At 36.1% G+C, this 26,262-nt stretch overlaps 1 protein-coding gene across 5 annotated transcripts; it reads left to right on the top strand.

Annotated features, from left to right (window-relative positions):
- The first annotated feature begins 502 nt into the window (after nucleotides 1-502).
- LOC120326521 (sodium/potassium-transporting ATPase subunit alpha-3-like) lies at nucleotides 503-25,099 on the top strand. 5 transcript variants are annotated; one of them, XM_039392840.2, is made up of 22 exons: nucleotides 1,118-1,339; nucleotides 7,348-7,446; nucleotides 12,016-12,168; nucleotides 12,525-12,788; nucleotides 12,931-13,044; nucleotides 13,582-13,716; nucleotides 13,841-13,958; nucleotides 14,467-14,601; nucleotides 16,178-16,311; nucleotides 16,548-16,746; nucleotides 16,827-16,949; nucleotides 17,037-17,158; nucleotides 17,627-17,819; nucleotides 19,875-20,050; nucleotides 20,136-20,272; nucleotides 20,355-20,674; nucleotides 20,762-20,916; nucleotides 21,373-21,496; nucleotides 21,888-22,033; nucleotides 22,973-23,103; nucleotides 23,299-23,492; nucleotides 23,654-25,099. In XM_039392840.2, exons 1-22 carry the CDS (start codon nucleotides 1,289-1,291, stop codon nucleotides 23,680-23,682), a joined length of 3,252 nt encoding a protein of 1,083 aa, XP_039248774.2. In that variant the 5' UTR covers nucleotides 1,118-1,288; the 3' UTR covers nucleotides 23,683-25,099. The 5 variants fall into 5 exon arrangements, with proteins under 5 accessions (XP_039248776.2, XP_039248774.2, XP_039248773.2 ...); XM_039392839.2 differs by lacking the exon at nucleotides 14,467-14,601 and adding an exon at nucleotides 14,892-15,026; XM_039392838.2 differs by lacking the exon at nucleotides 14,467-14,601 and adding an exon at nucleotides 15,264-15,398.
- Nucleotides 25,100-26,262: the final 1,163 nt, after the last annotated feature.

Raw genomic sequence — 26,262 nt, forward strand, 5'->3', positions numbered from 1 at the left:
TGACTATTATGTCGTGTTAGAATTATAATAAGGTTGCGGTCCATGATTTTTTTTTATTCATGACGTAAGTGTAAAGAAGATGGGCAAAATAGATAAATACTTCTTCTCAATAAGAGGCTCTAAGTAATCTTCAATTTATATACCTAATGCTTTTATGATAAAAGCCATCAGAAACCAATATTATATTTAGCAAGATCATTGATTGTTTGGCATTTGAAATTCGGCACCTCAAAGAGAGTCGATTACTTAAAATGCAATTTAATTTGTTTAATCGGATTCATCGGCAACGAGAAAAAATATATTCTGCTTTTTCACGGGCGCATTTCGTATTACTGTTAGCTCTATGAAATTGAAACCAAACTAGTCTTTTTTGTGTGGGATTCTTGCAGCTTACATAAGATCGAATTCAGCTAATATGCCTGAACGGGTATAGTTAGAATACTGAGTATGGGACACTGAATTGAATCAAATTTGTTGGAAGGCAGATAGAAGAACAAAGTGTTTTGTGCAATCTTTTAATTTTGAGTTCAAAATTATTAACGATCTTATTTGTGCAAATTTAATCCAGGTCTTGGTTTAATTTTTGAATCTAAAACTTCCAACTTCCTGATTTTTGCTGACCAGAAAACATCAAAGACAAAATAATAAAAGGTAAGATTTAATTCTATAAATATCCCATATATACCCAGTGGTCAATAATTGATTGCGGATCACCGACAGTTGATATGTTGCCATAATACAAACATACAAGCGTGGTCATTAGCACAAAATATCGTGTAATTTGCGTGTGATGGAATCGCCATCGGCGATTAAAATTCAATACACCTGGATGTTTTATATTTGTTTTTGGAAAGATTAGGTCATTACCGATAGGATCGTCAAACGCGATGTATTCAGTAGCGAAGTGCATTTGCAGTGTTTTTTTACGTCTCAGTCCGGGTGTTTGCTGAAACCAAAGCCAACGACTTGAAAATGCTATACCTCGCCGTTAGATAGAGTCAAGAGTCGAGGTGTCTTATTAGTGTTCATCACGTTAAAAATATGTTTATGAAAAGCAGTGAACTAAAATAACTTTTTCTTTTATTATGTTTTGGCATTTTTGATAATAACTAAAATAAATAGACGATCAATTCACATTTTGATTCTAAACGAAATCAAATCCTACTCGAAGCTCGTAGTATTTGAAAAGATATCGTTAGGGAACACCAACTTTGTAAGTCTTCGACCGAAGTATTGATCAGAAGTGGTCTGTGAGGCGGGAGGTCCTTTCCCATTTTAGTTCGGAAACATGGCTGACGATAACGCGCAACAGCGGGCCGCTGACGATGGAATTCAAGAGGTAAGTTCGATAATTTCGTAGCAATGTTTTTAAATTCATAATAAAACGAATTACCTATTATTTTAGTCGCGCGCTATTTCTGTATAGCACTAACTTCTGCTTTGCTGTGATACGGTAACGCCGTAACGTGTACTGACATCGTACGGCACAGGCGGCCGCCATCACTAAGATATCGAAGTTGTAGCAAAGCGGCTTGAAATAATACCGTTCAATCAATAAATTATCAAATATGCTATATATTTCAATGTAGCTAAAATGTTATCATTGAGAAGTATAAATTGACTTATATCAGTATACAAGTATATGGATAAACTCTGAAAACTACCATACAGCTAACTTATACAAACCAGACCGTAATATCATAGGCCTGTGTACTGATGTATATTAATGTCCAATGTTTATCTGCATTTTGTAGAGGTATTCTACCGCAGCAGTGTTGTCTTGCCAAAATATTCAACAGTACACTTTGACCACGATCACAGCCCAGATACATCTAAATAACAGAATTGCCCATTTCCAATAGCATAATAAAAGTATTCTGTTTATTTCTTTAGTTATCTAAATAAGCCCCACTATCTCGATATTTATTGGAAGTTGTGGCAGTCGAGCCCGACTGATAGCCAAATTGCGAAAACTAACTGGTTGCTATGCCCTTACGGCGATTGCAAGATGTTGTTGCGGAATGGTAATATTTGTGGTAAGGAAATCTTAAATTTTTCACTACTGGCTGACTGATAATCAATGAAAGGGACTGGTTAAATTAATTTCATCCTAATAAGACATGCCTATCAATCAATTAGCCCAGTAATGAAATAGAATTAATTTACCTGTTGCAGTATGGTATATTGGCTTTGTATAGTCATCGCATTTTCTGAGTTTGTCATTTTTTTGAGATTGCATATTTATCCCAGGTTATATTAACTTGACAATATATTTATTAGTTAATTGCTCGAACAGTTATTGCACAAACTTGCCTTCCCCACTTTAATTTCATATGTTTAAAATTCTGGTAATTTAGTTGACATTTGATATGAACCTTGATCACGAAGAGCATTAATAAGTCTATTTGATTCTTCCAATTCTCCCTGTTTCAGAAAGCAATATAGGATATTTTCTACTTAGCTAAAATCACAATAAATGATATGTAGATTCCCAATTTCAAATTAACCCAAGTTATTGAAGAAATAACTCATGTGGCTAACTCCATAAGTTTTATCTTGGTGGGCTATAAATAAAACTTGATTCCCCATCAATATAAGATTTGTTTGATTGATATAAAGTATTTTATTAATAATAAATTGAATTGCAATGAATGTAAAGTTGTATATTTTCAGACATTAGCTAGTGGTAATTAATCATGAACAATTCCACCTTGAATGAATTATCTGCAATATATTTGGTTTATTTTGTGAATATCACCCTATTTCCCTCTTCACCATGGCTTTAATAATTCATGGAATTTTTTTGGTTTCTACCAAATTTCAGCTAGAGATATCGGGTGATTGCCCGTTTCGATAAATAACATACTTGACCCTAACTAAATTTGGTGTTCAAATGGCCAATCATTTTCTGACTCGATATGCGTACGTTGTTTGGCACGTGATAATTGCGTAACAGTAGCAGTACCGTGCGTCACTCTTATGAATACTAAATATTTTAAATAATTGTTTGAAAGTAGCAAGCGATGACCCAATGCGTGGCCTGGGAACTGTATCACGTGGCTGCTGTCATTGAAATGGAAAGTTTAACCATCCTCTCTCGCTCTGTTGGCGATTGAAGCATATCCCTTATTCACACTACACTACGCCCGGTTTGCATCTGGTACATTTCCACTCTTCAATTGAAAAATACGTTTCTTTTTGTTGAGCGTCACGTTGCCGCCTTGTTCATACGGCCGGCGTACTCGTATGGTCGGTGAAGCGTGATTAATGAATGGATGGGACGTGCGATATTGTTTACTTTACGTTTAACTCCTACACGAGAAAACGAAATAAGCCGGCCTAATGACAGCAGATTTCTGACAATGACGGGCGAATTTATGACCATTACTGTGAAGCGCAAAATGTTTCACAAAATTAAGATAAGTTTGAACAAAGAACCAAAACAATATATCATACACTAGGTATTCTGCCCTCAATTCTAGCTATAGTATAACTAAAATTATCTTTAATTTGTTTGTTGTTATCGCTGTTTTTGTATCTGCCGCGCAAATTCCCAATTTTCGGCTATGATTATATTGCGTTCTATCTGACCTTACAGTTTGTCAGGTCACGTGTGGAAATAGTTATTATGACTGGTGGTCACGCGTATGGAATTGATCAATAATACGAAATTCATAACACGTGTATTCAAATTCAATTTGTCCTGTTTGTTGAAAAAATGTATATTGTGTTTGAATCAGCTTGTCCATTCCACGTGAACTATGATGTCAAAACCATCTGCCTGACAGGAAACTGTTAATTAAGATCCGAGTATGCAATAACATTATTCCGACTACCTAATTATGTGTTGACGCCGACTGTCGATCAAGTATCGTGGCAGGTGCCTTTTCGTAATCTTCCCACAAAAGAATTATTCAAATTCTCATTTTAAATTTTAAATGGGGATTATTACCTTCTTATACACTCTAATCGTCCTTCGGGCGACTGCTATGATACAACCTCTAAGCTAATCGCTTGGATATTAGGTATTCCCTTGGTTTCCAGGATTTCAATCCCGTATACTTCAAACTGAGTTGTGCGTAACTCGGATATACCGCGAATAAGAATGGTTTTAGAAATATGTCCTTATTAAAACCTTGAAAATCTCATTCCTTGTGTCCACATACATTTCATCAAGGATGGTCCATATATGTATATATTGCTTTTATGAATTGCCCAGTAATGTAGTACTCAGTCATGTAGGATTGAACATTGTTTTGATATATATTAAATGACCCTCAAATCATAAGTTCTGCACAATGGAACATACAATTTTTCTGGCACATTTTGTGCAATTTATTATTTTAATTTTTATTGCTTCGTTTTCTCTAGCACGTGTTAACTATCTTTTCTCCTTAGCCGCGCACTACAACAATCGAAAACGAAAATCATTTACTCACATGATTAAGGCATTAGCAGGAAATGATATTTCCCAGTCACAGAATATTGACGAAACATTTTCCATTTTCTGGTATGGCCGCGTACAAGTATCTTAAAATAAATTTCTGACGCTGAACCAATATAATATAATGGTGAGTTATTCTTGAGCCACCATAACAAGTTGTTGGAAAATAATTTGTTTCGTTGGGTAATTCCACTGTGAAAAATTTTATACTTTTCGGTGGCCTGGCGCATTACAGTCTCAGTCATGGCATAACACAAAGAATATGCTATATTCAAAGCTGGTGGTTGACTAAATCCAAGCTACAAATGTGCCGTGCTGATAAATAACGTGTGGAAATTTACTAGCGAATCATGTTCGTCAAATTGACGTTCAAATAATTTCCATATTTTGAGGCATGTATCATTTTACAATTTCGAACGTCTTTTTGTAGGAGTGGATACATGGCAAATCGGTATACTAGAATAAATGTGGCGGCTGAGTTTCTCCGTATACTCAATTCATATCGATCGTGTCTTTGTATTAGTGACCTTGGCGGGGACGTGTGCGTCAGACGAAGAGGCACTTCATCGTGGAAATTTTTTCGTAGGCTTAGCGGCCAAATAACCGTTCATCGACATTCTATTCGTGTTCGAGTAATGCCATTTTTAGAATCGCTGAACACACTGCTCTATTATCCCCGCACGTAGCTAAGATATATGTACATAGTCTCAGGAAGTTACAAAACCGGTGTTTCTGAATAAGCGTCTTAAAGGATATTGTTAATTTTGTCACGCTCACCTACGCCACTAATATATAAATAATATTCACTATGATCCAAAATATCTTACATTTTAACGTCTACGCCCCCTGGGAATCCAAGGGACTGTCGCGGACTTCATTAACTTGAAGCATATAACCTTCAAAACGTTCTGACGGGCTGCTATTTATGTGTAGAATTGATCGGCGACGATGAACTACGCCGAGACCATCGTAATCTTACAATACAAGATTGTGGAACAACCCAAATTAAAATATTTAGGTCGTTTCTATTTCTAATTCCCTGGTGGACAAAAATATCTCGTAGCTGAAAATACCACTTGTAATTAGATTGACGTTCTGTAACTATCGCCATTGAAGAGGAGATTTCAGTGGTCTGTTTTCCGAGGAATTTTCAATTTAATTCTTACTGATAAAATTGCATAAAAGGGGCATGATTTTAAATTCGCCTATTCAATTGAGCAAGGTCCAATTTCATCAACAATTTCATTGATGGTCACTTGATCGCGAATCGTGGTGTTCGACTCAAGTCTGCTCATATTTAAATTGCTCTGACGAGAAAATAAATAATTCAATAGGCTGGTTTATTCGTAAAATGAATTATACATTTAGACTTCAAAGGATATATATATACGATTCAATCCACGTTCCTCATGTATGCTACTAATCTATTTTTCTCACAATAGGCATATCGCCAATATTTTAGTCTGAAAGAAGTTGTCTATTTTTGGCCATTTTTCTATATTTAATTTTTCGCCCGAAGGTACCGATATGGTAACCCGATTGGCGTTTTGCATGCTCATTACATTGATAAGGATAATATTGTATTCGGCAAATCCGATAGAAAATTATGAGATTTTATCGTCCATCAGTATCCTTTAATCTCGTAATGCATTTGCTCGCTCGATATTCAACCTTCATTACACAGCATTAAAAAATCAAATCAATGGCTAGCTGTATGTGCTTTCCGCTATGCAATTTCTCATACCAAAATGACCTGATTTCGTCTGATTTCAAATTAATCATAATTACACAATCTAATATATAAAACTTTCAAATTTTGTTGAGCTGTGACGTCACTTTTGTTTGTATTTGTAAAATCAGCTCCTCGCTTCAACAAAGTACAGTGGAATTGTTTTCACATGATTTCAAATTGATAGGTGAAGTCATTAGGAGGGGTCTTTGTTCACTGAGAAAAGGGAGTATCTAATTCCATATAAAATTGACAGGGTTGCCTCTCATTTCGCGTATTCAATTAGCGGCAATGTATAGTTGTACGAGATTTGTAATCTGGAAGCGCCCAATATGTTACATCTTTTTTGAGTTCAAACGGATCTACCTTTTCTGTGCGAGATGATTACTTTTGGCAAAAGGACAATTCAATGACAGAATCGCGCAGTGTTTCCGTTGCACCCGCTATTATTGATATATTGGTTTTTGTATTGATTTTTTAAGCAGGTTTTACGCCCTACATAGCGAATGCCAAAGCTTAGCGTATTCACTATTGCGCTAACCCAGTTAGAGGAGCTACAACCTTGTCGACCTATTTGAATAGTAACTAGCCAGTTGAAAGAGATTCTACTTTCATAAAATGATGGATAGACCACAGCACAAAAGAGATTATTTGACTAAGCATGCCAACGGACTATTTTTATTGGTCCAAAATTTTGAAATGGCAGTATTTAGTTATAGCCCCACAGGTATAATGGTCAAGAGTAGTTGTGCCAGGACAGCATTGTTAAATAGCAAAAGTCTTCTTGGAGCTAGTAGGACCCTAGGAACTGATTTCTTATCGTCTTATCGCCGTAATAGAATGCGACCACTAGAGTGATTTGGAGTAGCAATTTCGAGCTTGCTGCCTAACTACATTATTAATGATTAACATCAGTATGCAGCATAAAAGATCTTTTTTATTGAGTTTCAGTACAACCATCATGTTCCAATATAACTTTGCCGACCAAGTCCACTATACTGTATTAACCTTATTTTTAGTATGGGAACATTTTATTTATAAAGAGAAGAAGTAGATACTGGTATGGAATCTTAGGCATAGAGATTTCTGCATGACCTTTCTAATATCAATATCAATACTCCTACACAGCACGAATAGTCCTTTGATTCTAATACTTTCTTGATTTTGATTTCAGTCATCTGTGGACAGGAGGAGGTCGACGCAGCCTCAGGTAGCCCCAATACTGAAAAAGCCGTCAGAGGAGCCGAAGCAGCCATCAGCTAGAATTCAGAAAGTGATTATATTTTTGCAAGATTCAGTTTTAATTTTATTGTCAGGAATAGGTAATTGTCTATTAGATTAGATAACAGTGGGCATTGCTAGATATATTTAAAGAGGTGAATATGGGAATGCAGAAATTCACTCGTTTGTTTGTTACAGAAATATATCTGCGGTAACATACGGCAGGATGAGATGTTTAAAGCGAATGTGACATTATCATTTTCTCACATATATATATCAATTTATCATTGCAAAGTTGATAATTAGAAGATACTTTGGTTAAGATTGAGGGCATTCGTTTCAGATTGGTATTTTAGGTCCTGATTCGAATTTCTTGGTCTGGCGCTATTTATGGCCAGTGTTTGTTTAAATAAATTTCCATCTAGGTCCAAATTCCGCTTCCCGATGGTTGGCTCTGTTCGCCTTTTCTTTTCCAACATTTCTCCTAATCGATGACCTTGGTTATTAGCAATAGTTATTTCGGGAGGTTCTTGTTATATTTTCTCAATCATTTATCTTATTATGAAACGGCGATAATGATATCTGTGGTATGAGTTATGCGAACTGAAGTAATTTACAATATGTTTCGTCCATGCTTAGTGATCTCAATCGCGACGCGCCTATTTTCTCTATAGCTTCGATGTGTGTTCGCTGGCACCTGATAATAAGGTTTTCTCCGTAAACAGAAACGTTGCATTCAGTGTTGGCTGATAAAACATTTCGCGGTGGATATCGCGTTACATTTTATTATTTCATCGGTTTTGCAAACATAGCCAGCGGTATAATATCCGAGTACAATGTCTAGTATTACGCAAGAGTTCGCTCCTGGCGATAAATACTGCGTGATCGCACTGTGTGTGTGCTAATACACTTCTATATAGATATTCAAGATCGTAATTTTTAAGGGAAGCCATATATCAACTCGCGGGCACGCTTAATTCACGGGCCATAGTTGGCTTCCCATCAATAAGCAACATTTGCTTCAATCCAGGTTTTTATGAGTTGGTGCACTGTACAACAGCTTTTGCGTCAACGTCAGTGGTCTTCGTCAATTTTTAAATGAGTTATTCGTCATTATAAACCTTTGACAAGGCGAGCCAAGCTTGAATGACGTAAAATTCCATTGGTTTTCGACTAAATAATTCATGCTGTACCACAGCACTCGCTCAGTGCCGGGCTTTTGTCGTATTGTCTCGACGGTAATGATAATGTATAACTCGGCATGATTACGCACTTTAGAAACGTCACAATTCACTGAGTTGCCAGTGGGACTAGTTCGCGTTGCCAATCTTGGAATAGCTAATTTGATTCTGTTGTTGTTGAATTTGTTCAACGATATATAACAATAGCATAAATAACGTGGAGGCAAAAAACAATTGATTCCTTCAATTAAATTCTTCAAAATTCCAAGTCTTGCTTGTCACCATGGTAAGTTGTTACTTTTGTACGGTCTATTGACTACTTGAACACGCGCGCCGCCCGTGGTCAATAACGATTGTTAAAAAAAAAGTATAAAAATACGATACGTGACTGACCTCGGCGATTACGGCATGTTTTTAAGTTGAAAACTCGAACCCGCGCACAAACATATTTTGATGATATATCCACGAAACATTTCATTGAGTAGTACAAATGTTATCATACTAATAAATTGATCAAAACTATATTATGTGTATGGTATATTTTTTTTGAATATGTAATATATTTTTCACAAATTCTAAATATTTTGTTTGTGGGCTTCCTACCGCACACACACACAAACCACACTCGCTCCGTGGTTTGTAATAAAGTAGGAAAAGTTAATTGGACCGGACGAATGCTAATGATATATTTGTATTTCGTTAATTGGTTCGTCTTGCGATGATTGCATGTTACAAAACTGGCAAACATCGATTGTGGCCCAGAGGAACAGCTTGCACTTGTTTCCTGCGAATTAGCAGTACGCGCTACTCTTCTCCCTTGTCACATTTCATGTGTGAAACAACTAAAATGACTTCTTGTGTTACTTGTCCGTACTGACATATATCGATATCCTAACCTTGGGACGTGATTGATTAGGATTTCCGATGGAGTTATTTGCAATTGTAAATTCATTTACATTTCGTTGAATTGTTTTTGTTATCGGAGCCCAGTTCGTAGTGTTTTGTTAAAGGAATGGTCCCGTCGCACGTTCTTTGCTCTGGAACACTCTGATTGCCCCAAACAACCACAAAACTATTTGTGAGAAGTCGTGCATGTCTTCATTGGTTCTAAATTATCCATGCACGTTTTTGTTTCCACAAACAATGCGGCTTACAGCTTCTCTAAGAAATTTACGCACAAGTGATTTCTGCGAATTTTCGATGCAAAATTTTTCAAGTGTAAACCGCCTACCAACTTTGTAAATCAAAATGTTATTCCATAAAATATGCAAAGCATAAATCGATAGTAAAATATGTCAATAATTCTTTATCGCCATCAATTAATGCCCATTACAATTCGATCGATTACTTCTGTTTGTCGTATTTTTGAACTCCCATACTGTGTTATAACATCTATTATTTCCTTTCGGACACTTTGGCCAGCTTCTGCGTAATTTAGAGAATATTGTCAGTTTCGGATCTCGGTTTTTCGTTTGTTTGTACCTGGTTAATTTTTAATACCGTCTGTCGCGATTTTTAAACTTGCCCCAGAAGCAGCCTATCCCTAATTAAATCGAAGTACAGATGAACAAGGTACTCTTGAAATTTGCGGTCTGGAATCACGTAGTGTGACACTACATAGAATTTCACTTCGAGGCAAACAATCGTATAGGGCGTATACGCCGATTGGAGATGGCTCCTTATCTGACACGGTAAATTTTGTGTTAGATTACCGTGTGCAGAAATGCCAATCTCTACACGAAGCCTGTAGCCGCCCAACCCAATTCTTGATTACCTTTTTTGTTTGTCACTTATTCAGTCCAGCAAACATGATCTGCGCAATTTAATTAGTGAATCGATGTTTCTGACCAATTGACCTTAGTTTGCATTGGGATTACCTTGTTTCGCTTAACCTGATTAGATATTTTCGATTTAATTTGCGGTCCAATTAACAATTAGAAAAGTCAACCAAGCGTGCAAACATGCCGAAAATTCATTAACGATTCGAAGTGACCCGTATACTTTACATTTAAAAAAGTTATGTCGAAATGCTATGTCGGCGAGTACACGAGTTTTAATTATCATCATATTTAAAGTTGAATACCAATTCGGACCTGTCTTTCAGATTAATTGTCGTTTTTCAAATCCGATTAGCCATATGTCATTGCTCGCAAAGCCGCGAGCATTTGGCGAAATTCAACGAAGTCGAGATGTCTGAGCGCGTTGAAATTTATAGTTTGGTTTGGCTTTGCATCGATTGAATTACAAACGAAACAAAATAATTCAGATATTTGCCATCACCGTGTCTTGTTCTTACACAAGTAACAAAATATTTGCATTGGAACGAATCATACGCCATGAGAATGACATGATGTAAAATGTAGAATTTCATGACTAAATACATGTTAGATTCGGGTAAAACCGGTTACATTTGACATAAATTCTTCATCGCTTTCGTTTAGATTAAGGTTTGCATAGGGGGCATTCGAGCGTTTTTGTCGGCTGGAAAGCGTTTACCCTTTTCTGTTTGTATAACGGCTCATTATGACTTGTGGTAGCTCGAAATAGCAATACCCAATCGCTATTCGTATTCCTACTATTCCCTTGCGGTGTGAGAAAGTGATATTATCCAGCATCGTATTTTGGTATCGTGTAGATAATTTTTAATTTTGTTTTCACGCTGAGATACTAGAAGCGTGAAATGTACTCTGTTATTTCGAGCTAATCCATAGCGACAGATGATCCCTTTTGTTTTTTCACTCGCCCCCCACTGTGCCGCAACATCCGTGTGAACGGTCGATGCAGATTGGACCAATTCGACCGATTTTGCGTTAGCTGATCAATAAATTTCACCGCGTGAGTGTTATTTTTTCGTGCGATATCGCACTTCTCCCTTCTACTAGACTTCCCTTATCAATATCAATGCAATGATAACGGCAGTTGTGAATTTTCATTTTGGTAGCACCGTTTTCTTGCGATCGTTATACTTATATATCGTGTATTTTACTTGCGTCTCATTCAGTTTACTGCAAACGTCACACTGTGACGTAACTCATATATATCTTGAGTTCACAGAAAGAAACTAGAGCTTAGTTTATATAGCAAACAACTGTTGAGTCATACTTTTATATCGTTATTAGCAGGGACAATTTAGCTGATATGAGTCAGGTCTACTGAACAATATCCTAAAGGCGTATTAATTTATTATGATGTAATAAGTTATAAACACACTCAAGGTTGTGAAGTTGCATGAAGGACAAACTAAGAATAACTTGTTTTGCTCACTTTCATGTAAACATTTTGCAGCGACTAAAAACTTGAAAAGATTATCACAAATAGGCAGCAAAATATGAGTTTTTTCAACATTTACTCACAAACATCTAAAATCCATTCCAATACTCTGTGTACAGCAATATATTTGGGATAACAATATTTTCTCATTTGTTTTTACTTTTGAACAGACCACCTTTGCTGAACAGCAGCCTGCAAAGGAAACTGATATTTTAGTTGATAAACCACCTCAAAAAGGCAAAATGGCTAATGATAAAAAGACAAAGAAGGATAAGAAGGGAAAGAAGAAGGATATGAATGAATTGAAGAAGGAATTAGATATGGTAAGTCAAAAGTTTTTAAAAATCTATCTTGTATGATGAATCAACTGAAATTGCTTTTAATGATAATCTAATAATTGACCAAAGCGTATCCAAGAGGTATATACAAGGGTTGGAATTGTATTATAGCTAACCATTACAAGATTATACTTGACTTATGTATATTAAATTATTGTGAATCTGAATTTCAAGTGATATTGAGAATTGGATTACGTTATATATGGCTGGTTCAGAAACATTTTGTGCTTTTTCTCGTGGAGACAAAATAAGCCAATCAGAATTAGTGTGAAATTGAGGGCTCAAGTGTTCTTCTCATCTTGACTTACATTTAATTCATTCGCCCTGTTTTATATTTACAGGTAGAACACTCCATTCCACTGGAAGAACTTATCAGCAGACTCCAAACAGATCCTGTCAAGGGTCTCACGGAAAAACAGGCTGCTGAGTTTCTAGCAAGAGATGGACCTAATTGTCTTACTCCACCAAAAACAACTCCTGAATGGATTAAGTTTTGCAAAAATCTTTTTGGTGGTTTTGCAACTCTCCTCTGGATCGGTTCAATTTTATGTTTTGCTGCATTCACTGTGGAGTCGACACAATCTAGTGATCCGAATAAGGATAATGTAAGTTAATAATCAGTGATTTTACCAAATTTTCTGCTAGTTGAAGTTATAAAACATCTTTGCTATTTTACATGCATTGTTTTTATTAAGCAGAATTGCTCTTGAAAAATTTTGAACTAAATTTTATATTGTCCTTTTTCAGTTATATCTTGGTGTGGTGCTTGCAGCTGTCGTTATCATCACTGGCTGCTTTCAATACTATCAAGAATCAAAAAGTTCTAAAATTATGGAATCTTTCAAAAACATGGTGCCACAGGTATTTCACTTTTCTTTTTTATGCACATTTCTTTCTCATAGTTTTGTAGGCTACAAACAGATGTAAGAATTTCCTAGGATTCATGGTCCAAATTTTGATATTTTGGGAATTATTGAAAAGAAAACAGATCATCGTAATTGTCTGTTTGACATCAGAAAAGTGTAGCTAACCTGGAATTTACTTAACAATGGAACTTGATCAATGAGTGATCATGGCCACATTATGATTTACTCCAATTTAGCCAGTCTTTATTCAAATATCATCGTTTTTTTTTATATTGTTTAACATAATAGCTGAGTGGGTTTTCAAAATTCTATTTCAACAAATGCTGCTTTGGATGAGTCATTTCCTATGCTATTGATGCAGCCTTTTGTGGTTTCAAGCATAAGCTGCCAGTAAATTACAACTATATTTTTATTCTATATCCCAATATCCTATATTCAACCAAATTTTGATGGACAATAAATTTTTAACTTAGATTATCGATTTAAATGCTGTGCATGGTTTGATTGATAATTTCATAAAATCTTTTTTTAGCAATGTTTGGTTATTCGAGATGGCAAAAAGATGCAAATTCTGGCTGAAAATGTCGTGTTGGGTGACCTTGTTGAAGTAAAGGGCGGTGATAGAATTCCAGCCGATATTCGTATTGTCTCTGCCCATGGAATGAAGGTAAATTTATTTGTCAAATTTTCTGGTTTGATTAAGGCATGCATTACTTAACTCAGTATTCTGCGACTCAATCATACTTGTACTGTACATTGTTTTCATTTTTCAATAAATTAATTTTTTCAAGGTTGACAACTCTTCCCTTACTGGAGAATCTGAGCCTCAGAGCAGGTCACCAGAATGCACGAATACCAACCCTCTCGAAACAAGAAACATTGGCTTTTTCTCAACAAATTGTGTGGAAGGTATAGCTTTTCTATTAATATAAAACAAAATTGAAGTTTTAGTGAGGATATGAGAAAGATTTAGTTATATATCAAGAAAAATTTACTTAATTTATTCCAGGTTGTTCAGCTTATATATTTAGACTCTCATATCTCTATCTGATTCAAATGCATTGGATATCACATCTGGAGGATAGGACATACATAAAAATTAAATTTCAATTTGCTTAGTTCGATCGCACAAGATATCCAGTCATACACTCGGAAGAATGTTTTCCAGATTAGAAGTGTGAAATAGAGAAGTTTAACCAGTATTAAGACTATTGTGAAAGTTTGTTATAAATTTTTTAGCTTTCAGTTTCGTATATTGTAGAATAAGCTTAATTAGGTGAAAGCTGTATTGACATCGAATCAAATGCAGAAATATTTAGTTTGTTAATCAGCAATGTTTGTGGCAGTAAGTAGGTTGAGCAAAGTTAAGAACATATATCTATGCAGTTGAGTATGTGATTTATAATAATCAATGCAGGTACAGCTCAAGGTTTTGCCATAAAACGAGGAGATAATACAGTAATGGGAAGAATTGCTTCTTTAGCTACTGGTATCGATTCAGGAATGACTCCAATTGCCATAGAAATTGAGCATTTCATCCACATGATTTCAGGTGAGGCAGTCATTGAAGTTTTATTTAGTTGCAGTCTAATAAATTTCATCACAGGTTTCAGAAAGAACTCTTCTTTTTAGAAAATACTATTAGAAATGTTGCGTATGTTTATACAAAGCTGGGTATTGGCTATAGATAAAGTAGTATTTCCTAACTAAGAATGATATTACGTCACACCATCTACTCAACTTTGTATAAATAGACATATCATCATCTAATGTGTGAGAAATATATATTTAATGACGTTCAAGTTTTTCAATTTGAATTTTAAACCTTAATAAACCTCTCAGGAACTGGACGTGGCATCGTTATCACGTGTGGTGACAATACGGTGATGGGTCGTATCGCTTCCCTAGCCTCTGGTCTCGAAATTGGTGACACTCCGATTGCCCGAGAGATTGAACATTTCATTCACATTATCTCAGGTACCAGCCATGTGACATGGCAAATCATGCGGTGGGCTGCCGTAGAATGGAAAATAATCTTGCTTGCTGTGCATCAAACTCATAATCAAAATCTTTTAATTTATACTCATTCCTTGCTATCATACGGTGAATCGGTGATGGCTTGCTTCTCTCACTTCAGCCTTGACGGATGATTTTCATTATAATTTCATTTCACTAACATCTGCATGCTTTCTTTCTCTCACCTTGCGACTTCAGGGGGAGCTACTGGAATTGTGGTGAAACGTGGAGATCATACAGTTATGGGACGTATTGCTTCTCTTGCTTCCGGAATCACTAGCGGTTCCACTCCTATTGCTCGCGAAATCGAGCACTTTATTCACTTAGTTACAGGTATAATTATTTCGCTCAGGCGACCACAAAGAAGAGTGATGATTTGTGCAGTCCTTTTGATCTGTCCTGCTCGCTTTTTTTGTGATATGGTGGTTTGCCGTGCCTCTTTGTTCTCTGTCATTTTCACTTCTTTATTTTTCATTGTGTCGTGTGTGGAATTAGATGTAGTCTAACAAAGATATACTTTACTAATGCGATAGCAAATTTCTCTGCTTTCTCCTTGGAAGTGACAAGATCGAAAATAAAATGTTTTTGTGTTTACTCTCGGAAATTAACTAAATCTTGTAATTAAGTAAATTTATCACTTATTGCATGAGCATGGATCATTACATATCTTACATTTTTCAAGAATCTGCATGGTTAGTCATTACCATCATGTTTATTGATTAAAGTGTGTTGTGTTTTTGCTTTGAAAATAATGCATTATAGTACACATAAATCTGGCTCTTAAATAAATATCATCTCGTATATATTTCTAGTCCTTTTTGTTTCAAATTCCCTCTAGCATTAAAAATTCATGTATGTGAGCGACTGGTTTACTATTTAAAACATAATAAAAATTTAAAGATAAATACTTTGCGAAGAGTCTGTATGTCTGAAAATAGCATGTTTAAATATTAATATTAAATATTTAATGAAACTGTTGTTTAGAAAAATGAAATATTTAAGTACTGTAGTTGAATCCTTTTCAAAATCTCATTTGGAATTATTTAATGAACTTTAAGTGGGTATTTACTTACTTTTTTGCCAAAATCTTAACCATTTTCTTGTTCCTGCAGGAGTTGCCGTGTTTCTTGGAGTTTCCTTCTTCATTATTTCTCTCATCTTGAAATACTCTCCATTGGAGGCTGTTGTTTTCCTTATCGGAATTATTGTCGCCAATGTACCGGAAGGTCTTCTTGCCACTGTCACTGTAAGCATTTAATTTTCTGCATTACCATGCATAAAATTCTCCATATTGTTAAGTATAGAAGAAAAAAAATTGCCATGTCTTAACCCCACTTGCTTAGCAAGCAACACTAACCGTACATATTCAATTGGATTCTTGTTGGTTATTTTACCCAATTAGGTGTATTATTGAAACAAATTCAGTTATAAAGTTAGGGGTCTGAAGCCATAGAAATTAAATCTCATTTAACTTTTTCATAGGTATGCTTAACTTTGACTGCCAAACGTATGGCTCGCAAGAATTGCCTTGTAAAGAATTTGGAAGCTGTTGAAACTCTCGGATCAACTTCAACCATCTGCTCTGACAAAACTGGAACTCTCACTCAGAACAGAATGACAGTCGCCCATATGTGGTTTGACAATGGCATTGTGGAAGCTGACACAACTGAAGATCAATCTGGTATGTATCTGATGGTTAATTCTTGTAATAAACAAAGTTTTGATGCAGAACTTGTTGTAATTGTTCTCCTTTTTTAATAGGTGCTAGCTATGACACAAAGTCTGAAACATGGGTTGCCCTTTCTCGTATTGCTACTCTCTGCAATCGTGCTTCATTCCTTCCTAACCAGGATAACATCCCTGTTCTGAAGCGAGACACTGCAGGTAAAAATCTCACTATTCTATTTTTCGTTTCATCAAATGTGTACATATACATTCCAAGAATAAATTTAATAAATATGTATCATATAGGTGACGCTTCTGAATCTGCTCTGCTCAAATGTGTTGAACTCTCATTGGGTGATGTAGAAGGACGTAGATTGAGAAATGCTAAAATAGCTGAAATTCCATTCAACTCTACTAACAAATATCAAGTAAGTATTCTAAACATAAGAATTCATGCAAGGGGAAAATATACCCGATTTTAGTTTCATCTTGTAGTATATTAAAGGGTGATGATGTCATTACAATCTTCCTATAGTTGTTTTTAATGAATTTACTTTACTTTTATTCTCATAAATTTTTAATGATGTTGTTGTATACATATATACAAAGATATGCAAATCTTTAGTATACTGAAAATATCACATTGGGCAATAGAAAGCATGTTGACTATAGATTGTGCCAGAAAGCCTTGGGGCATATGTGAGTTATCCACAGTATGGCCTTCTTGTAATATGATACTGATAATTTTCATAGTAGTTGAGAAACGGATCAAAAATAACAAACCAAAATCAGTACCTTTCACAACGCATAAGAATGGTTTTTCAAACTATCAAACAAGATTGTCAAATTCATCAATTAATCATTTTCTAACCATATAATCATTTTCGTTTAACTAGGTATCCATTCACGAGACCGAAGATCCAAATGACAACCGATATTTGTTGGTTATGAAAGGAGCACCTGAACGTATTTTGGACAGATGCAGTAAGATTATGCACAAGGGAGAAGTTGAAGAAATGAATGATGAATGGAGAGAAAATTTCAACAGTGCTTACATGGAATTGGGTGGACTAGGAGAACGTGTACTTGGTAAGAATTTATAATCAAATTACAGTGTGAAACAGTAAGAAAGCAAGGGAGATATTACCAAGACTGGAACACATTTGGTCCCTACTGCTGTAATACGGATTTTCAAGTCTGCACAGCAGTTATAACACCACGCTAGTTAATATAGAACTACAAACACATAAGTGCATTACCCTGAGTTTTTCGCTGTTGTTCTCCACATTAAAGCTAAAAACCCCGTTACTTTTGAATTATAATTACTAAACAAATTAATTAAATTTTGCATGACACAGCAGTTTTCGTTTTAAAAATATCTTCCAATATTTCATTAATCAATCTTTATCGCATCGCGTGTTACGCAACACTGTGTTGTTTGCTATGTAACATACTATGACTTTATATAGCTCAAAGTATATTGCCCTTTATATGTTTGGTTAAGTATGACCTATTGATTTCTGTTGTAATATGGAAGGTTTCCTATACCGGCGCATTAAAATTTTATTTCTTAGTTTTATGATATTTGGTTAAAAGTTAGTAAAACGCCATAAGGCTTCGTATTTTTATCACGTATCTCTGATGGAAATTTCTGATTTTTATTTTCCTGCTTTAATGTGTAGTCATATATTCACATTTTTTAATGTATTGGGAGCAATATTCTCGTGGTTATGGGACATGGCTGCTACGTAAATACCCTCAAAGTTTTGTGAAAACCCTCAAAGTTCGCAGAATTGTTACAGCCCATTGCCTGCTCCCATCCGCAAATATTTGCCGTGAGCTATGTTTGCTCGCGTTCATTTCGTTAAGCTTGCGACCCATATCATTTAAGATAAATGTAATGTTGGTCGAATTTGGCCCACTCGTTTAACAGAACTTCACGTGTTTGTTCATCAATGTGATAAAATTAGATAAGGTAAGCTTCACAATACCAGCAATACTTCAGTTGCTCGAAAATCGAGTTTGCGCAATTTTTATTGCAGTGGGTGTTCATGTTTTGCGTTCGACAATAGGTATAAGAAGATCGCAATTTTAATATAAACTGACAGCCTGCTTATACGTCACCGAGTCTCATACAATTATATTATGGAATTTAACTCTCTGCAATCCAGAACTTGGGGTTCTCACGTCATTTCGGTCGATCCACTTTAATTCCACACGGGAATAAATCTAACATAATCACATATTATTCCGTTTTACATAATCAATATTGTCATCCCAATCACACGGCGTTCTCATACTATTTACGATGCAATTTTGAGATTAAACGTCGTCTGCGTACAGCTCATTGTTCTTGTTTAATCCCATTCTGTTTCGTCATGTACGCTCGATTTAACGAACTTGTTAATTGATGTGTTTTCTCTCATTCGTGATTGATACTTTTCGATTTTCGTTAATCATTTCAACGCTGATTAGTTTTGAAATTGATTGAAATTTGCTCAGGGAATTATCAAGCGGTTGGGAATAACGCCATATGTTAGCTTCGTCCAACCTGTTGTTGTTTTACAGTCGATCTCTATCGCGAAGATATATTGCCCTTGCTTGCTAATAAAAAAAATCGTGAAAACACGGTTATTTGTATTTCTCTTTCACCCAAACTATTTACCCGCGTTTCCCAACTGTTGTCCTAATAGTTAAACAGTCAAGGCGAATTAATATTTCTTCCTAGTTGAGCGATAAAAGCATTTGAAATTGCCTTTCTCCAAAACTAATTCTGCGTTATTATCCCAATGTACCAGATACCAGACACGTACGGATTATGTATAATTAATGTAATTTATTCAGGGCGTTCTCTGGTCTAACAACGTTTCATCTACTCTCCAGCAACCCGATATTAATATTATCTAGAAGCCCATTTCGCATATACGCCTTTATTTGACGTATTCGATGTTTCTAAAATGCCAGGTCCATTATGGTTCCAGACGGCGTTACTGAGAACAAAAAGTATCGACCCGACAGTAAATTTACTTAGATTAATTTTCGTACCGTAATGCATACCAGCTATTCTAATCATTTACCGATGATTGGCCGCCGCCATTCAAATGCAATTCATTACTAATCATTATTATTATTTTCTCTTTCCAGGTTTCTGCCATGAATATCTCCCAACTGACCAATTTCCACCAGGCTTCAAATTCGATACTGATGACGTCAACTTCCCTCTGGACAACTTGACATTTGTTGGACTCCTGTCTATGATCGATCCTCCTCGTGCCGCCGTACCTGATGCCGTTGGAAAATGTAGAAGTGCCGGAATCAAGGTAAATATTGATTGTGCCATACGCTCAATCGAGCATGACACAATGTTTTTAAGTTTACGATTATTACGTCATTGTTCCGTCACAGGTTATCATGGTTACTGGTGATCACCCGATTACAGCAAAAGCTATCGCTAAAGGTGTCGGAATCATTTCGGAAGGCAACGAGACAGTCGAAGATATTGCCGAACGATTGAACATATCTGTAGATGAAGTCAACCCAAGGTAAAATTTCAAACATATCTAAAAAGGCCATTTACGTTGTTTTATGCTTACATAAAGTTAATTTGCTTTTTATTAATCGCAGAGATGCCAAGGCTTGCGTTGTTCACGGATCTCAACTTCGTGATTTGAGCGAATCCGAAATTGACGATATTTTGAAATACCACACCGAAATTGTGTTTGCCCGTACCTCACCTCAGCAGAAACTTATCATCGTTGAAGGATGCCAAAGACAGGGAGCCATTGTTGCCGTGACTGGAGATGGTGTGAACGATTCTCCCGCTTTGAAACGAGCTGACATTGGTGTAGCTATGGGTATCGCTGGAAGTGACGTGTCAAAACAAGCCGCTGACATGATCTTGTTAGACGACAATTTTGCCTCCATCGTTACTGGTGTAGAAGAAGGTACATTTGAAATTTTTGATCTATTTGGATAACACCATATATTTTTTGTAGAATAATTTTTTTAAAGTTTTTGTCTTCATGTTATAGGTCGTTTGATTTTCGACAACTTGAAGAAGTCAATTGCATACACCCTGACATCAAACATTCCTGAGATTTCTCCTTTCCTCCTCTTTATCGTCTGCAACATCCCACTGCCCCTTGGAACCATTACCATTCTCTGCATTGATTTGGGAACCGATTTGGTAAGTCAAAATGGACTTGACACAGTTTATCATTTTTTGTCAGTCATAAACGATTTAACATGTACTCCCACGTCAAATTCTGAATATTGTATCGAAGAATCAGGTGCTTCAGTAATGTGTAGGCGTTTAAAGGAAATATTTATCATGATAATGTCCAATGACAAGATTAATTTGAAACGTCATGTTTATTTCGCCTGGTTCTTGGCTATGTTTGCTTCCATGTTGAATATGTCTAACTCGTCACTTTCCACTTGGTTCAAGTATTATTCATATGCGCTTATAACTTGAACACTGTACCCCGCCTTCTAAATAAACTTACCTTGTCTCGATTTGTTTGTATATTACCCCACTGTCGCTTACCTCTGACTAGGGATGCCTTGTTATTTACTTATTGTGAATATGGGTTAACACAGAGTGATTCTAAATTTTAAACGCGCCAAATCTCTCTCATTTCAGTTGCCCGCCATCTCTCTTGCATACGAAAGCGCCGAAAGTGACATCATGAAACGTCAACCACGTGACCCCATCGGCGACAGACTTGTCAACGAGCGTCTTATTTCAATGGCTTACGGACAAATCGGTATGATTTCTTTTGTTCCCATTAGCAAACGTACCCCTTTATATCATCGTATCCCTATTTATTGGGAGTAATCCCAATCTGTGGCTAAGTTTAGTTGTCAAATTTGCATATTTCGACAAATTCAAAACACTTCATTGTATCATCTTCATTGTATTGATATTTTTATCTAGTAAATTGTCAAACACTTAGGCTACTAAATCTAAAACAACTTCACTCTACTAATTCAGTTAGTAATATTTTGGGAGATTGCTCTTTCCCGAGCATACAAGCAAAATCTCCAACCATTATTTATGTTAATTTCAAAACGAAAAAGCCTCGCATGCTGAGAGGCGAATGTTATCTCTCCCAAATATCGACTAACGCGTCCATGATTTCAAATTGGCGACTATAGGAATGCTGCAAGCGTTGGCGGGTTTTGTCAACTATTTCATTATTATGATGATGAACGGATTCTTCCCAAGTCTGCTTGTCGGGCTGAGACTTCGCTGGGACGACAAAGCAAACAACCAACTTGAAGATTCCTACGGACAAGAATGGGTAAGACAGGGCCAAACCATGGCAGATAACAACACTTGCGCAGCGCTAGGAAATCCCCAGAATCCCGAGTTTTGAATCGTAACCCCTGACACAGAAAAGTGTATTTAATTACCATTATGGTAACGAGTTTTTCTCTCGTGACATCATAGGTATGATACAAGCCATGACCGGATTCGTCAATTATTTTGTGATAATGGCATCCAACGGATGGTTTCCATCTCGCTTATTAATGCTCAGACTGTATTGGGATGACAGAGAAAATAATCAACTTGAAGATAGCTATGGACAAGAATGGGTCTGTCCGAGTGGGACTTGAGTTAATATTTGAAGTGTGCGCCTTCCCCGTAGCAAAAAGTGCAGTGGCCGATAGGGCGTTTTGTTCATTTGTATTATAACATAGCTTAATTCTGAGTGTTACAGTTTCTTACGTGCAAATTTTTTTTTTTTGGAGTGCTAATTCACTCATTTTATGTCTTTCTGAGTGCTGTTTCTTATCCTTTTACTAATAATTGAGTGGATTTTGAACCCAATTACATTTTATGGTTTCATTTTAGACCGAAAACTTTTAAATTGTTTTACAAAATAATAACGAAATTATTCCATTTTACTTCAAATATCCTGGCGTTCGATTCTGAATAACATGGTTTAGACCGCATAACGCGCGCCCAAACACCGATGTGACCTTTTTCGAAAGGAATGATTACATGAATTTTTTATGCACTTTTCAAAGCGTACAAGCAATTTAAACACAGCTCTGAAATTGTCTCTGGAACGATCTTCATCCAGTTTGCGTTTTTTATTACGAGTGCTTCAACTTGATAACTCTAATATCACCCACTATATTTGATGAAATTACAGTTTGGTTTGGCGTCATTTGTTTCTTTACATGCTTACTATGATCTGCTTATCTAACTTTAATATCTATTTTCTTTCATTCAGAGTTACCGCCAGCGCAAGATTATTGAATTTACTTGCCACACCGCTTTCTTCACATCCATCGTCGTTGTGCAATGGGCCGATCTTCTCATTTGCAAAACACGTCGTCTGTCTATCTTCCAACAAGGAATGAGGTAATAAAGCTAAAAATATTTTGCTGTTTGAACTTTAAGATACTATTTACGTATTGCTTTTTTGCGAGAGTATAGTACCACATAAAAAGCTTGCTATCTGAGGGGTTATTAGCAGTTTTAAAGATTTTTGGCCAACATACCAACAATTAGCTACGCTATCAGCCATTCTAAAATTTGATATTTATTTATTTACAGAAACAAGGTCTTGATTGCCGGTCTTTTCGAAGAAACCCTCCTCGCCACCTTCCTGTCTTATTGCCCCGGTATGGATGTCGCTCTCCGTATGTACCCGCTTGAATGGGATTGGTGGATAGTACCCATGCCATTCTCTCTCATTATTTTCTTGTACGACGAAGGACGCAAATATCTAATTCGAAGATACCCAGGAGGTACGTTATTGTCTTTGTGTTTTTTATATTTTTTATATGAAACATAATTGTCATATTGTGTCTTTTCAGCAAAATATTTTCCTGAAATAATTAATTTTAGTTTATTTTTAATCAACATTTTATACCGTTCAATTTTTTAAAATATTTTCTTTTGTTTTCAGGTTGGGTCGAAGGCGAAACATACTATTAACGTCGGCTTTACTCCATTTCCCCACCAGCCCCATCCCCACAATTTCTCTATTTTTAATATGTCCGCCTCCGAAATGACACCACCTAGCGACGTCATCAACTTCTGATGTCATCAACGGCGACAATTGTGACGTCAACGGACCTTATAGTTTAAGTCTAATGGCAACGTCAATCGAACGTTTTTTAATCTTAATTTAAGAAATAATTTCAATTTGTAATTTTGAGCGTGAGAGTGACTATTTATTTGATCCTGTTTAGGCATGTATGTATATTGCCCTGCCCGTAAACTTTAAAATAAAATATTAATATCACACCTTTCGTTTGATAACCCTAGGAACAAATAATACTTGGTTTAAAATTACGAAGTAGTTACGATTTTTAGAAGGTTGAATTGGCATTTGGAATACTTCTACTATGTTTATTTTTATTCTTTATATTACCCGTTTAGTATTGGATCTCGTATGGTCAAGTTTGGATTGTGATAATGATTTCTATTGCCGTCCTCATTTGGTCGATTACGTCGATCTAGTACTAAACTCGGTATTGCTGTTTTGTTGTTTCTCATCCATACTGAAATGTTATGTTTTATTTTTTTCGTGTTATTTTTGGCCTATATCATAGAGCATTGATTGTTTCACTTCTCGGCTTTCCTATAGAAAATTCACATACAGTGTGATCGCTCTCGATCAGTCGCAGTTCGATCACTAATAAATGCATGCTTATAATCAATTTCCAGTTTTTATGCCAGTTTTTAACAATTTTAACACATAACCCTGTCAGAGGTACTACTACTTTGTCGAGTGTGGTCTATAGGTGCGTAGTTAGTTGAGTCGCTGTTATGCCCTGGATTTTTACTAACTAGAGATTCCAATGACGATACGGCTCCGACGAAACATTGTCCATTCACTGATTCCCCGCTTCTTATTTCGCCTGTAACACTCTTCACCTCTTTGTTTTTGATTGGTCAAAATAATTATTTTTTGAAAATTACCCGCCTAATTTATTGTAATCTTTTAGTCTTATTGTTTGGCCATAGATCATCAGGTTGCACGTTAGATTTTACCAATTTTGGGTAAATAATTGGCTACATGCACAGTAGCGGAAATAGGTTTTCCCCCCTGAACTGGTTTGTTCGAAAATTTCCACGTTGCTCATTGGCTAATTGGAACAATAGGTATTACCATGTCATAAGAGATTCGTCAGTAGTTTTCCGTGGCGTCAAGGACGTGATTTTTAGGGTGGTTCCTAGCTATTGGTGCCCGTGTCTGGTTCAAATTAACTGTGAAATATCTAGTAAATATATAAAGTAAGCCGCATGATTTTCTTTTGATCAGTGGTGTTATCGAAATCCCGTCCCCAATGTCCCAAAGTTATGTCTGTTTGTCGGACAGTTAATGACAATAAATTTGATACCTTTATTTCGGAAGTGAAATTTGTTGTGTTTTCGACCACTGAAATGGAAAGGTTTATTTGCAAGGTATTAGAGCTGGGTTATCGAGCTTCGAGGACACTGGAATCAACGGACGTTATGCCCAGTTATCATAAACCAGTTTATAGATGTGTATCGGGCACTTCGATATTTGGATTGATTTTGGGGCAATATGGCAGAGAAGCAAATTAGGTTTTGAGTGGCTTAGGCGCGTATTTGTAGGACTGGTAATATTCCAGGCTCTGGATATTACAACGCCACCAGCCGTTTTGAGGGCGAATTGTTGTGTCGAATGTTAGCTATGGCTCTCGTCCATGATCCTGAAGTGGTGAATATAAAGAAGATCCATCATACCTAAGACTAACACAAATGTATTTTTGCGATGTTTCGTCTGATCAAAATCAGACTTCCTCAGACAAGCAGTTAACAACAATTGTTACAACAACGAAATGTTACAGAAATACATTTGGGTTAGTGTGCAGCAGGACTCTTGAATCGCATAGAATGGTATTTTTATTCCTGCTACGGCATCCTTGCATTAGTCTCGCGCAACTTCTACAGAGAGTAATACAAAAGTGTTCTCCTTTATGATAAAATTACCAAAAATTAAAATAAAAAAAAATAAAATTACAAAACAGGACTCAGATAAAATTTTAAAAGTCGAATATAATTGCATTCTAGCGACATTCCTCAAGACTGGAAATCTGAAGTCGGTTGACTTCAGCAAAACGCTTCAGGAGGCGCTTCGTGTACATTATACAATTGCTTTGAAAGAAAAGCTATAGCTGTTATATTTTATTTTAAGACATTGGTCGTCTAACTGCGGCCCGCAAATAAGTTTTTTTAACAATCTTTTTTCGGCGCTCCAGAATGTACCAATATGGAGGTAACTAATTTTGTTCGCCTACTTTACATCAAGTTGTGTAAAGGGAATAAAACCTATGGGCAGGGGGGTATTCACTTGGCTAACACAGACAGTCCCCAAACTCGTAATAGAACAAAAATAGGGAAATTCGGAATAAAATTATGGCCTAATCCTAACCTGGTACACATACTTGGTACCCTTTTTTCAACCTTCTCCAACCTACTTAAAATCAAACATTTACCTTCCAATCTGAATTTTTTGTCCTTGCTTTCGTCTCTAGGTACTTG

Source organism: Styela clava, chromosome 4 (genome assembly GCF_964204865.1).
Source record: "Styela clava chromosome 4, kaStyClav1.hap1.2, whole genome shotgun sequence".
NCBI lineage: Eukaryota > Metazoa > Chordata > Ascidiacea > Stolidobranchia > Styelidae > Styela > Styela clava.

Excerpts from the sequence above, each read along its gene's own strand:
- LOC120326521 (XM_039392840.2), top strand. The coding sequence starts at position 1,289 with ATGGCTGACGATAACGCGCAACAGCGGGCCGCTGACGATGGAATTCAA. Across the intron at positions 13,959-14,466 it reads CTCAACAAATTGTGTGGAAG|GTACAGCTCAAGGTTTTGCC; the intron begins GTATAGCTTTTC and ends TAATCAATGCAG. Across the intron at positions 21,497-21,887 it reads AATGGCTTACGGACAAATCG|GAATGCTGCAAGCGTTGGCG; the intron begins GTATGATTTCTT and ends TGGCGACTATAG.